Source organism: Didymella exigua (assembly GCF_010094145.1).
Source record: "Didymella exigua CBS 183.55 unplaced genomic scaffold M421scaffold_52, whole genome shotgun sequence".
In the NCBI taxonomy this organism is placed as follows: Eukaryota; Fungi; Ascomycota; class Dothideomycetes; order Pleosporales; family Didymellaceae; genus Didymella; species Didymella exigua.
The window spans coordinates 26,924-39,163 of NW_022984826.1; the positions used below are offsets into that span (position 1 = coordinate 26,924).

The 12,240-nt window shown below is 52.5% G+C and overlaps 6 protein-coding genes across 6 annotated transcripts; all 6 read left to right on the forward strand.

Moving 5' to 3' along the window:
• Positions 1-556: 556 nt before the first annotated feature.
• On the forward strand, positions 557-3,008 carry M421DRAFT_104507 (alpha/beta-hydrolase; the record flags this gene model as incomplete). The annotated part of the gene is made up of 3 exons (XM_033587030.1): positions 557-942; positions 991-2,276; positions 2,998-3,008. 3 exons carry the CDS (start codon positions 557-559, stop codon positions 3,006-3,008), a joined length of 1,683 nt encoding a protein of 560 aa, XP_033443518.1.
• Positions 3,009-3,237: 229 nt separating this feature from the next.
• Positions 3,238-4,713, forward strand: M421DRAFT_104508 (salicylate hydroxylase; the record flags this gene model as incomplete). Its single annotated transcript, XM_033587031.1, has 5 exons — positions 3,238-3,305; positions 3,370-3,521; positions 3,593-3,654; positions 3,709-4,074; positions 4,123-4,713. 5 exons carry the CDS (start codon positions 3,238-3,240, stop codon positions 4,711-4,713), a joined length of 1,239 nt encoding a protein of 412 aa, XP_033443519.1.
• Positions 4,714-6,023: 1,310 nt separating this feature from the next.
• Positions 6,024-6,946, forward strand: M421DRAFT_425935 (uncharacterized protein). Its single transcript, XM_033594242.1, has one exon. It carries the CDS (start codon positions 6,065-6,067, stop codon positions 6,860-6,862), a length of 798 nt encoding a protein of 265 aa, XP_033443520.1. The 5' UTR covers positions 6,024-6,064; the 3' UTR covers positions 6,863-6,946.
• Positions 6,947-7,167: 221 nt separating this feature from the next.
• M421DRAFT_425936 (arylamine N-acetyltransferase) lies at positions 7,168-8,671 on the forward strand. The gene has a single exon (XM_033594243.1). The coding sequence runs from the start codon at positions 7,290-7,292 to the stop codon at positions 8,316-8,318; it is 1,029 nt and encodes a 342-aa protein (XP_033443521.1). The 5' UTR covers positions 7,168-7,289; the 3' UTR covers positions 8,319-8,671.
• Positions 8,672-9,365: 694 nt separating this feature from the next.
• M421DRAFT_75758 (uncharacterized protein) lies at positions 9,366-10,252 on the forward strand (the record flags this gene model as incomplete). Its single annotated transcript, XM_033597164.1, has 2 exons — positions 9,366-9,844; positions 9,895-10,252. Coding segments are annotated over 2 exons (837 nt in total), but the record flags the coding sequence as incomplete, so codon positions are not given.
• Positions 10,253-11,214: 962 nt separating this feature from the next.
• Positions 11,215-11,835, forward strand: M421DRAFT_425937 (uncharacterized protein). Its single transcript, XM_033594244.1, has one exon. It carries the CDS (start codon positions 11,580-11,582, stop codon positions 11,826-11,828), a length of 249 nt encoding a protein of 82 aa, XP_033443523.1. The 5' UTR covers positions 11,215-11,579; the 3' UTR covers positions 11,829-11,835.
• Positions 11,836-12,240: the final 405 nt, after the last annotated feature.

A 12,240-nucleotide genomic window follows, 5' to 3' on the forward strand; every position in this document is an offset into this window, starting at 1 on the left:
GCTCCCAGCCAGCCTTTTGCTCGACACTCGCAACATGTTTCCCTACACCGACTGCCAGATCAAGTCAAGCAGCTACGCGAGATTGCACGAGCGTACAGAGTGTGACATCAAGGCTGAGCTTCTACCCCACAAAAGGTGCGAGTGGCCCAATCAGAGCTGCCGCTGTCACGCCTCAAAAGCGTTAGTGTTTCCCTCACGACGGACAAGACCGCGGGAACGAGGCAGAATCGATACCAATCTGACGTCAGACCAATCGGAAAGTCGAGCGGCTGGACGAGGTCGGAATCGGAAGGCCGGTGAGTTAGGCGTGCCGCGCTGCCGCACTGCCGCGCTGCCGCACTGCCACCGCAACAAAGTGCATGTGGGACTGAACCTGTCCGAGAGACATCGTAGGCCAAGAATTGTTTGTCCCAGAAAACAGTCAGCAGTGAGGCCTGACCATGCGAGCTGCGGATGCGAAGACAGCGGCCGTGGCCGTCACGTTTGGTACTTAAGTGCGCATCATGTCGTGCATACTCCCACGGCCACTCTTCATCAATCTCTCTGTCGTCACACCATGCTTCGAAACACCATAGCGACTTCGCTGCTCGTCTCCTCTGCTCTAGCCTATCCAACGGAAAACAAGCAAAATGCAACCACGTTAGACTGGGCCCCGTGCGACCTCGACTTTCCCGACTCCATCCAGGGCATCATAGACGCACGCAATGAGACTCTTGATTGCGCCACTCTCTCCGTGCCTCTCGACTACACCAATTCCACGGGTGGCAGGACTATCGACCTCCAGCTGATTAGGGCCAAGGCGACCCAGGAGCCGTTCATGGGAAGTGTCCTCACAAACCCCGGTGGTCCTGGTGGAAGCGGTGTGGAACAGGTTGCTTCCGATGGGCCGTTGTACCGTGACAGCCTAGGTGGACACCACGATGTTATCGGTTTCGACCCACGGTAAGTTGGCTGCTCGTCAGTGCTTCCTGCCAACGCTAACGAACATAGTGGCACGGGACGAACCATTCCCTTCATCTGCATCCCGTCGAACGCCACAAACTCCATGACTAAGCGCGGAGAGTACAACTTCACACTTCCACAGCATGACATGTATGCTTCGCTGGTCGAAAAGGGCTGGCATGACGGCGGTGTGTACGCAGAGGACTGCGCGAATACACCCGGTATGGCAGACATTGGCCCTTACATCAACACACCTTTCGTGGCGCGCGACATGCTAGAAATCATCGATGCGCTTGGTGAAGAGAAACTGCAGTACTGGGGTATCTCCTACGGGACTGTGCTCGGTCAGACGTTCGCTGGCATGTTCCCAGATCGTGTCGGACGTGTTCTGCTCGACAGCACCGTACTTCTCAGCGACTACACCTCGGGTTTATGGATCACACAAACACGTGATACGGAGCGTACCTTGGTGAACTTTTTCAGCGAGTGCATCAACGCTGGCGTAGAGCTGTGTCCTATCGCCAACTTGACTGGCCCAGATACAACTGCCGACGATCTGCACAAGGCCTACGCCAAAGTCTTCCAGGAGCTTATCGATGACCCCATCTACCTGCCCGAAGACTACGTCCCAGCACCTTGGTACCAGCCTGGAAACATCACCGCATACGCACTCTTGAAGTATATAACTCTGGGCACGCTGTACAGCCCCCTGCAATACGGCATTCTCTCCCACATCATCCATCTGGCACTAAAGCGCGACTGGGCCGGCGCACTCACCCTCCTCTCCTTCCAGCTGAACCAGACCACACCAGAAATACCCTGGAATCTGGGCCTCGACGCCTTCCACGGCATCACCTGCGGCGACGGCCTCTTCCGCGCCGACAAGGTCGAAGACATGTTCTCCTGGACGCAAGCCCAAGCCGCCGCAGGTACCTTTGCAGACGGCTTCGGCCCCCAAATCTGGCCGTGCGCGCAGTGGAAATTCGACGCAAAAGAGCGCTACACCGGCCCTGTCACCGCTATCAACACAAGCCACCCCGTCCTCTTCGTGCAGGGCGCATTCGATCCCATCACGCCTCTGAGCGGTGCGTACGAGGCCTCGGCGCATTTCCCGGGGAGCAGGATCGTGGTGCAGAACGGCGCTGGGCATGCGGTACTTGGACACCCGTCAAAGTGCACGATCGATGCCATTGCGAGGTACTTTGTGAACGGGAGTATGCCTGAGGTTGGTACGGTGTGTCAGACAGATCAGACGGGGTTTGAATACTACGAGGACATCTTTGGGTTGGCGAACAGTACCCTGGGAAAGCGAGAGCTCGAAAGCTTGCGTCGTCGTCGGCCTGTGTTTGATCCTCGGAAGCCGCTGTTCGCGCAGGTGTAGTGTGGGTAGGAGTGTAGAGCGTATATAGATAGCTACACAAATTCTCCCTCCTGTTTCGCTCACACTGTCCATCGAACTCGTCGCCCCGTCCAGAACAGCTACTAGAAGCCCGTGACACCCTGTGCCCGTTGCGAGATGATGGGCTGCAGGCACCACCAGCGCGATGGAAGTGAGCAACTCAGACGGCCGTGGTTAGTTGCTGCGCGAGAATCCTGCGCACACTTGAGCGCGCGTGTGCTCCTTGATCATACATCCCTACGGGCGAGGTCTTGGGAAGGGTCTTCATCTTCAACTTGTGATGATCATCTTTCCTTGGCTAGAATAGTTTTCTCATGTTTGTCGAGATTCAGTCGTTGTGGTTGTGGATGGCGTTGGCTTTGTCATCTGGGGCCCCGCAAAGCGATCGCCAGCGTGCCCGCCTCGGCTAGGCTATTGCACCTTCTCTTCTGAGCTGAGCTTTACCGGTAACTACTTCGTACGAGGCGAAGCCTGACATCACTGCGCGGCTTTGTTGTGCACAGGCGAGTTTCCTTTGGTAATATGGGTGGAGTGTCTTCCACGCTCGAACTGCAAGAAGCCCAAGCATACCAGCGCCTGAAGTTGACGTATCCACTACCACAGTGAATGCGTGCGGTGCCCCACTTCTCCGCTCCCGCTCACTGAGTGTTGGCGAGCTTGGCACTGAGCGTTGGTGAGCTTGGATTGCACGAAAGACGCACCGAGTACAACGAAAGTCGTAGCAATCGAGATTGAACTTGCTGAACGCCGACCTGCCAGAAGGCTATCACCATGCACAGGCCCAACAATGGAAACTTCCATGTTGCCATAGTCGGTATACAAATATCACCCGCCTCCAACAATACCGCTAGCTGACGTCGACTCTGGGCGCTGGCATTGCAGGCCTTGCGCTGGCTATGGGACTACGAAAGAAGGGCGTGCACTTCACACTCTACGAAGAAGCGAGCCAGTATTCTGCAGTAGGGTCAGCTTCTCCTTGTCTGGTGTGCTAGCCAGAGTCAAGATGCTCTTTTCTGATTCTCGCCCAGTGCTGGTATTGGCTTTGGCCCAAATGGCCTGCGGGCGATGGATCTGATCGAGCCCGGCTTCCGCCCAAAATACGAGAAGATATGCGTTGGAAACAAACCGGCCGACGCACAACACGTCTTCTTCGAGGGCTTACTTCTTGAAGAAGGCCTTGGTATGTCATGTCGATGCTTCTTTCAAGCTCACATCTCACTGTTGTACGTTTCTGCTGAGCACAACTCTCAGGCCAAGATCAACCATGGTATGGTCAATCGTCGTGGGGTCACCCTGAGTTTACTCGTAAATCTGTATGTGCTTATAAATCTACCAATATCTGTTGCATCGATGTTGAGCTCATCTAGGCCCACCGAAAGGCGTTGCTTGACATCATGACCAGTTTCATCCCGACAGAAAGCGTCAGATTCAACAAACGCCTGACAGATATCGAACAACATTCAGACAAGGTTAGACTACGCTTCGCTGACGGCGAGGTTGCCTATGCTAGCGTGCTTGCCGGTGCTGATGGAATTACGAGTATAGTACGAAAGCATGTCCTAGCACCTTTGTATCTTACCCAAGTGCAGCCTGTGTATGCACGCTCGTACTGCTACAGAGGTGTTATCCCAATAAACGAGGCCGAAGACATCCTTGGAGACCTTACAGGTGTTGCCAAGTTTTACTTTGGCTACAGGCGAAGTGCCGTTACCTACCGGATCACAGGTGGCGAGGTAAGCTGGCAAGCTTTTCAGCTGTTCCCTACTGACTCAGGATGACAGGAGTTCAACTTCCTTCTCTGCGCAGCCGATGACAGGCCATGGACATCTGAGACAGGCGTGACGGAAAAAGTCACACACGAAGCTATGATGGCTGCTTTTGCGGGGCCTGGCGTAGATGACCGCTTCCGTCGACTCCTCTCCAAGATCAGCCCTATCAAATGGGGGTTCTTCCATCACCCGCACACCGCGACTTACTATCGCAACCGTGTGGCTATCCTGGGCGACAGTGCGCATGCATCCCTACCCTTCCAGGCAGCCGGCGCAGCTCAAGGCGTGGAAGACGCCGTCATCCTCTCCAACGTACTCGCAAAGGCGTCCCTCAGCCGTGCAAACGAAGACATTTCGTCGCCGGTCATTCGTGCAGCGCTGGACGCGTACGACTCCGTGCGGCGGCCGAGGGCGCAGAAGCAGCTCGAGCAATCTGCTGAAGTAAGCCGTATGATTTTCTTCCAGCATGAAGAGGCAGGGTCGGACATGGGCAAGGTTTTGCCTCTGCTGCAGAACGGTCGGTTGGACTGGCTGTGGTTCCATGACATTGAAGAGGATGTGCAGGCGGCAATGTCCAAGATGAAAGGATGCACAGAAACTTGATTTGATCTACGGAAGTCGAATCAGTTTCCATAGTGTTTGGACACTGAAGCAACTACGCTGGTTGATGGTATATTCGAGCCGAGATACGCTATTCGATCAGTCGGACACAGGTCATAGCAATTGTTGGGCGTGAGATGATGTTTTGATAAGCCCCTTAAAGATTCGGAGCGAATATGGGCCGCTAAATCGGGTATCGCACTAATTATCCCCAAAGATACCGGTAGCTGTCCCGCACTATGGAAACCACTTTCGGGAATAATCTCGCCTATACCAGCCTGATAAGAAATCTGTGCAGATGGTATCATGACATGATCTGAAATACATACGCAGATAGGTGATACTCACGTCGGTGTATAGAACACACTTCTCGCTCCTGACCTGTTGAGTCATTGGCTCGACTCACTCGGGTATCATTTCCATCGACCGTCAAGAAATGTCTCTCCCACAGGAGCTGGTGACAGAGAAGCTCAAGTCTGCCTGATTGAGCTGTCGAACTCACAACAAGCTACCCCAGAAAACACTCCTGCTTATCGGCGGAGCGCCCCCTGTCACCGGTGTTGGTGTTTGCGCGGAGTGTCTGGATATGGCGAAGATCGAAGCCCAAGCGGATATCTGTGCACATTTACACCGAATTTTGGTGCCGGCATCGCTTTCTGTAAATCACTAAAGCTTTTTACTTCCCTTGTCTCAGACATGGCTCTCCGAACTCCATCTGAACTTGCGCGACATCCAGAGAACGATCACGGCATTAAGAACATACCCGTATTCTCCATGGGCGAGGCCGGATCAGTCAAAGCGATTGACCCTGAAGCGCTCGAGGTATTCCAGAGGAATGTCGATGGCGTTGAGTTCAGAACCGTCAGCTGGCAGCGAGCCACAGTGGTGTTCCTCAAGATCAACTTTGCGATGAGCATCCTGACGACCCCGAACGCCCTTGCAACATTCGGTGCAGTCGGTGGAGGCCTATCACTTGTTGCATGGATCGTTTTGAATACGTGTATGTTGTACTTGGCAGAGCACCGAGACCTTGCAAAGAGTTTTGCTTACTGCGTCGAAAACAGATACCGCGGTTCTCTTGGGCGTCTTCCGGAATAATCACCCAGATTGCCACAGTAAGTCCCTCTTCCGAGGCCACGTCTCATTGACACTAACTTTGTCTGAAGTGCTAGCTGACATGATGGGCTTTCTTTGGGGACGCGTGGGCCGCGAGCTCGTTGGAGTTCAAATCGTCATCGCTCAGATCCTAATCTCGGCTGGAGGCATTGTGTCGACTTCGACTGCCTTGAATGCCCTGTCAGAACATGGAGCGTGCACCGTGGTGTTTGCTCTCGTGTCAGCGATTATGATCACAATGTGCTCTTCCATCCGCACCTTTTCCCGCCTCGGCTGGCTGACCTGGTTCGGCTTCTTCACCTTCTTCGCCGCAATCTTCATCTTTACCGTCGCTGTTGGGCGTCAAGACCGCCCCGCCGCGGCGCCACCGACTGGTGACTTCGATCTCGGTTTCAAAGCCATTTCCTCCCCTGGCTTTATCGTCGGCATGGTGTCATCAGCAAATCTGTTCATTTCCACGAGCGGCTCCTCGATGTTCCTGCCTGTCATCTCGGAGATGCGCAAGCCAAGACAGTACCGTAAAGCAGTCCTTTGGGCCGGAATTCTTGTCGGCATAATGTATGTCGTCTTCTCCATGGTCATATACCGATTCTGCGGGATCTGGCTTTCGGTCCCCGTCCTCGACTCTGCTGGCACGCTCTTCAAAAAGATATCATACGGATTCCTGCTGCCTGGACTGATCATAGGAGTCGGTATCTACCAGCACGTCGCGGCGAAATACGTCTTTGTCCGGCTGCTCCGAGATTCGAAGCACCTGCAGGCGAACACCATTGTGCACTGGGCAACATGGCTCGGCATCAATGTCGTCCTTGGCATCCTCGGTTTCGTCATCGCAGAGTCTGTCCCGATTCTGAACTTTCTGCTCGGGCTGGCCGGATCGCTATGTTTCGCGCCGTTCAGCCTCGTATATCCGACTCTTCTGTGGATGTATGACTCCAGAGCTTACCGATCTGGGTCGATCGGACAGCGAATGAAGTTTGGATTCAACGCTCTCATCTGTCTCATTGGCTTGTACATGGTCGTTGGAGGAACGTGAGTTGCATTTACCTCCTTGCAGAATTCCGCGCTGACAAACACCCATTAGGTACGCTGTTGCTGTCTCGATTCGGGACGCATTTGCGTCTGGTTTTATTGCCAGGACATTTGATTGTGCGGATAATTCTAACACCAGTTGATAGTCGTGCACGTGATGGCGGGTGTGCATGTCTGCAGGAAGGCACCTGCCGCTTGTGTGTGTAAATAACCGCAGGTGCATTAGCGCTGCCAACAGATCCAGTGGATCAATTTCATGCCTTTCCCGTTTCCGCTTCTCCACCTCTTCGCACTCGTCTTACATAAGCAATGACACCCACATGCGTCCGCTAGAATCCTACGACGACTCTTGCGTACTTATACATAAGTACGTTTATTTCTAGGCTTCAAAAGGTATATTCAGACACAAGCTTCCTGAATCGATACCGAACATGGCGTCTACTTCTGTACCCACTTCCCTCACCCAGCTACCACTGAGCGATGAAGACCGTCCACGTTACAGCCAGACACAATTACTCGATTATTTCACTCGTATTCAGCTTCCCCAAAAGTACCTCAACTCGCCCCTTCTGGCCAAAAAACTGTACGCTGCAACAAAGGAGCATGGACTTCCCTTTCTACATGCCTTGGTGCGAAGTCACACATGCGAAGTCCCCTTCGAAAACCTAGAGCTTCACTACTCCGCGCACAAAACTATAACGCTCGACCCGACAGACCTCTACACGAAGATTGTGACACGTCAACGTGGTGGAAGGTGTATGGAAAATAACACCTTCTTCGCGACAGTCCTTCGGTCTCTGGGCTTTGAGGTGCGCAACTGTGGAGGCCGCGTGTCGCGAGCTATGAGCCCTTACCCAGAAGTCCGCCGCAACCAGGCTGCAACATATGATGGCTGGAACCATATGCTCAACATCGTCAAGCTGGACGGCCAGTGGTACGTAGTGGATGTGGGAATGGGCTCGATGGGCCCGAACATGCCGTACCCACTGGAAGACGGATTCGAAACGACAAGTATTGCGCCACGCAAGATACGACTGCAGTTGCGGGCGATTTCGGAATCGTACGGGAACCATTCCAACAAGCTGTGGTGCTATAGTGTCTGCCACGATCCAACCGAAGATGGAGAGAATGTCTGGATACCGACTTACTGCTTCACCGAGACCGAGTTCCTACCCCAGGACTATGAGATCATGTCCTGGTTCACGTCCACTCACCCAAGATCTTTCTTCACCAAATCTGTCACGAGCACAAAGATGATCATGGATGAGGCGCAGGAAAAGATCATTGGAAATGTCACTCTCTTTGAGGCTACAATACGGAGATCGATTGGTAGCGAGCGAGAGGTTATGCAAGAGTGTGTGACAGAAGATGAGCGTGTACATGCTCTGAAGGATGTCTTCCATATTGACTTGAACGATGAGGAGAGGGAGGGAATACCGGCGGGTCGACGACTTGGTTAGTGTCTCGAATTGCTCTCGGGTAGCGACTTCAGATGTGACCAGTGATTCGTCGTATGAGCGAGCGTACATATAGATGTATAATTAGTGAAGACCAGATACTTGACTGAGGCAGGCGCTGGAACAATATTGCTAGAATCGCTCGGCTGAGCGATGATTATAAGTTTTGAGCTTTGTTAAGGGGGGTCGCGTGGGAATTTTACGAGGAAGATGACCAAACTATTTTTGGAACGTAAGATGGGGAATTTTAGGAGCATGAGAAGCAGGAGCGATAGATCTGGCAATTGCGTGTACAGTGCCTCGTATGGGGCTGGGATACCGCGATGATGTGTGAGCAAGCAGGTGACAGCCTTGGCACCACATTATTAATATGATAATAGTATTATTTAAACATATCTTTCACATACGACCATAGGACGTTGAAAACAAGTTCACTCGTCCCACCCGTCAAAACTCGCGGTGCTGGGTTGAGGTCAATTAACTGTTGTTCTTTCCCGGTTACCCTTTTCAGTCGTCGCGACTCTGTTGTCGCGCCCCCACTACCACAGCCCCAAACGACCATTAACAGTCATTCATCATCCTACAATCAGTTTTCCGGTTACGCCCACTGCACCCGAAGCGCGCTGTTTTAACATGGCTGCCTCTAGCTCAGGTACTCCTTGCCACCTATTCACTTTCGTATTTCCTCCCTTCTCTTGTTAACAAAGTCATCTTACGACCCTTTCCAATTATCCCACTCACTATGGCGCCTAAGAAGAGAAGTAAAGTTGATCTTTCGCACTTGCGCGCCCTGGTTCAGCTAGAAAAAGAACCAGCTCCGCTTACAAACGAGGATGTCAAAGCGTTGTTAATCCCCTCAAGTTACAAGTCATACGAGTACACTATGGCTCTTTGGGCAGAGTAAGTTAAGAGTTAACACATGTCCGAACGTATTACTAACAGATTAGGTTTACTGAATCCATCCTCAACGAACCCGTGCATTCTGCGCTCAGACAAGCACCAAGTGTGTATCGCATCCAGCTGTTTCTTCGCTGGCTCGCTGAAACTAGGACTGGTCAGCTAGAGGAGAACATCACGGATACTACCATTCGAAACCGTCTCTCGTCACTCAAACGAAACATCAAGTTACTTACTGGTCGCCAGTATAACTCAGCGGAGAACAAGGACCTGGAGATTTTCATCACGAAAGACCTTGCGCAAAACGGAAAGATTGCAACAGGAGCTTATACTAAGCCGGTAGCCCCTTTGCCAGTCGCTGAAGACTTGATTCGGTTCATGTGGGCATGTGACGAATATCAATTCACACATCCACGCGCACGCCTGCAGCTGGCATTCTCTGTCGTACTCATGACTCTTCTGGGCAGTCGTCCTGGAGAGTTCATTGAATCGGCAGCCTGGAAGCACAGCAACGAAGGACTTCTATACGGTGACATAGATCTCGTACGTTACCAGAATGGCACGTACGTGGGCTTCCTTCTTCATCTGCGGCTGCGGAATCGGAAGGGACACCGAAACAACAAGAAACACTCGTAAGTAAGAACTCACGCAAAGACAGAAACGAGAGCCCTAAGAGAAATAGACCTGTTATGCTTCTATACGAGGAAGCTTCCATGCGATCCATGTGCCCAGTTACACATTTTATGGCGTTAGCTCTGGCAGATGGGGTGTTCGAAGAATGCACTTCGTTCCAAGACATTGAAGCAAAGGAGCTGCCACCAGGCAGTTCGCTGTACAAATATCGCTACAAGTCAGAAGCGAAACAACGGCCTATCCTTCGAAGCATTCTCAGCGACGGCTCAGTTTCTGAAAACGGCATCCTCACCTACGAATGCTTCAACAACATGCTCAAGGGGATTGGTCAACGGGCTGGGTACGAAGACAGGTTAAGTGCATACTGCTTTCGTCGGGCTTATGCTAAAGCGGTTGAGAGTACGTAGCATAGTATGCTCTGATACTCCGTCCTCCACTTACCATTGATAGAAACGGCAACTCCTGCACAGAGAAGATTGCTAATGGGGCACTCCAACAATGATACCGTCATGTACTACATTTCCGGGATTGTTGGGGTTGACAGCCAATCAATGGTTCATAGGAGAGACCAAAGAACAGAACTCATCGAGGAAAAAACGTCTATGATGTCGAAGAGAAACCTTCTTGCACCAATGCCTCCCGGCTCTCAGCTCACCAATCGTGGTAGCATAGCAAAAGCCATCGGACCCGATAATCCCGTCTCAGTGGTGGCATTATCCCAGCACACCCTAAAGGAAGATTATGCATTACGACGGCAATCGCGAACAGTCGCGTATCGTAAGCAGCGCGAGGACTTCTTCGAAGGGAAGACCACGCCTCAACGTGCCGCAGTACCGGCATCGGTTTCTGCACAAGCCACACCGAAACCCTTACGCTCCCCATCGCGATATCTGCAAGCCCTGTGGAAATTTGAACCGGAACGGAAAATCATTGCGAGATTAATGTACCCTGATTGCGACACGGGAGCCGAGAATTCCGAGGATACTGGTGTTGACAGTGCGACCGACAAGATCGAAATCCCACTCAAAGATATCCTTGAGCCAATGGTGAACCTATCTAACCCAGAGAAGAAGCGATACACATACGCGTCTGCCTCCCTCACCAAGGACAGGTGCTGCGGCGTGTGCGGGAAACAGTTTATCAAGAACGACAAGAAGTGCGTTCCCCGCTTTGCTGTTAGATGCTGTACTGACTAAGACAGAACAAGGCCGGACCGCATGAATGAGCACTTGCTCCAATGTGCCCGCAAAGAACACATACGGGAAGCACGAAAACATATGACGGACCAATTCAACGTTATTCACCGTTGTGCTTGGAACGACTGCAATTCCAGCTTCCGCGGAAAATCTTGCGGTATAAACTCTCTCCACGTAACGAGGCATCTCCGAGATATACGTACTCACCAATGCCTATGGGATGGTTGCCATCAGACCTTCGAGAGTCACGAGAAGCTTGCCTATCATGTCTCAAACAAACACCGAGTCCCTAACGAGTGGACCGTGCTAACAAGGATGCACTACTGCTATGAGCACGATGGATGGTGCCAGTCGGAACAGCAGTGGGTACAACATCTTGAGCTACACCATCTCCCAGAACTCAACAATTTTTGCGGATTAATTCGACTCGATGGTGTGGTTGTAGTGGCCGCGCATTGCGTCTTATGCCTGGGCGATAGCCACGCGCCCCTGCAGGTTCGCTTTCTGCAATTTGACAACCCTTGACCTGCACAAGCACATGAAGGAGCATCTAGCCCAACTAGAGGCCCCCCCATCTGTCTGTCCACACCCTCACTGCCAAGACATGCTTGGCTCTGAAGACAAGTTTTGGAGTCATGCAGAAACCGTCCATGGCATGCCGCCCTTCGGTCCTCGCCGATCGACAGGAAAGCGCAAAGCGCCAGAAGAGCTGGAGGATTTGGGAGAGGGCACAGACGACGATAGCGTGCGAGACGACTCGCCCAATGGTGATGATGATTTGATTTGATTTGATTGATTTGATTTGATTGGGTCCTACACGGTTGCAGCCGCGAGAAGCAGCTATGCCCGGATGACAGGCTTGACGGACAGCCGACGCGGTGCTGACGTTGATCCGCGCCGCCCCACTTCATCTCTACGACCATCTGCCCTCAGAGGCCTGCCGTTTCCCTCTCATCACTATCTACATTTGGCTCCCAACCTTATCTAGATATTGACTCTACTAACTGAACCCTGTACTTCTAGGCTCGTAGAGGCACAATTGCCTCGTGTTCTGCGTCTGCGATACCTTCAGTCTCCCCCCAGCGCTCGGCTGTCGTCTTCGCGCCTGCGATCCCCATTTTGCCCAAGGATCTGCGTCTGCTCTACATACTGGATGGCTTTGGTGGCTAGCTGTGGCGTGCTTAGGATGGCCCGGATGC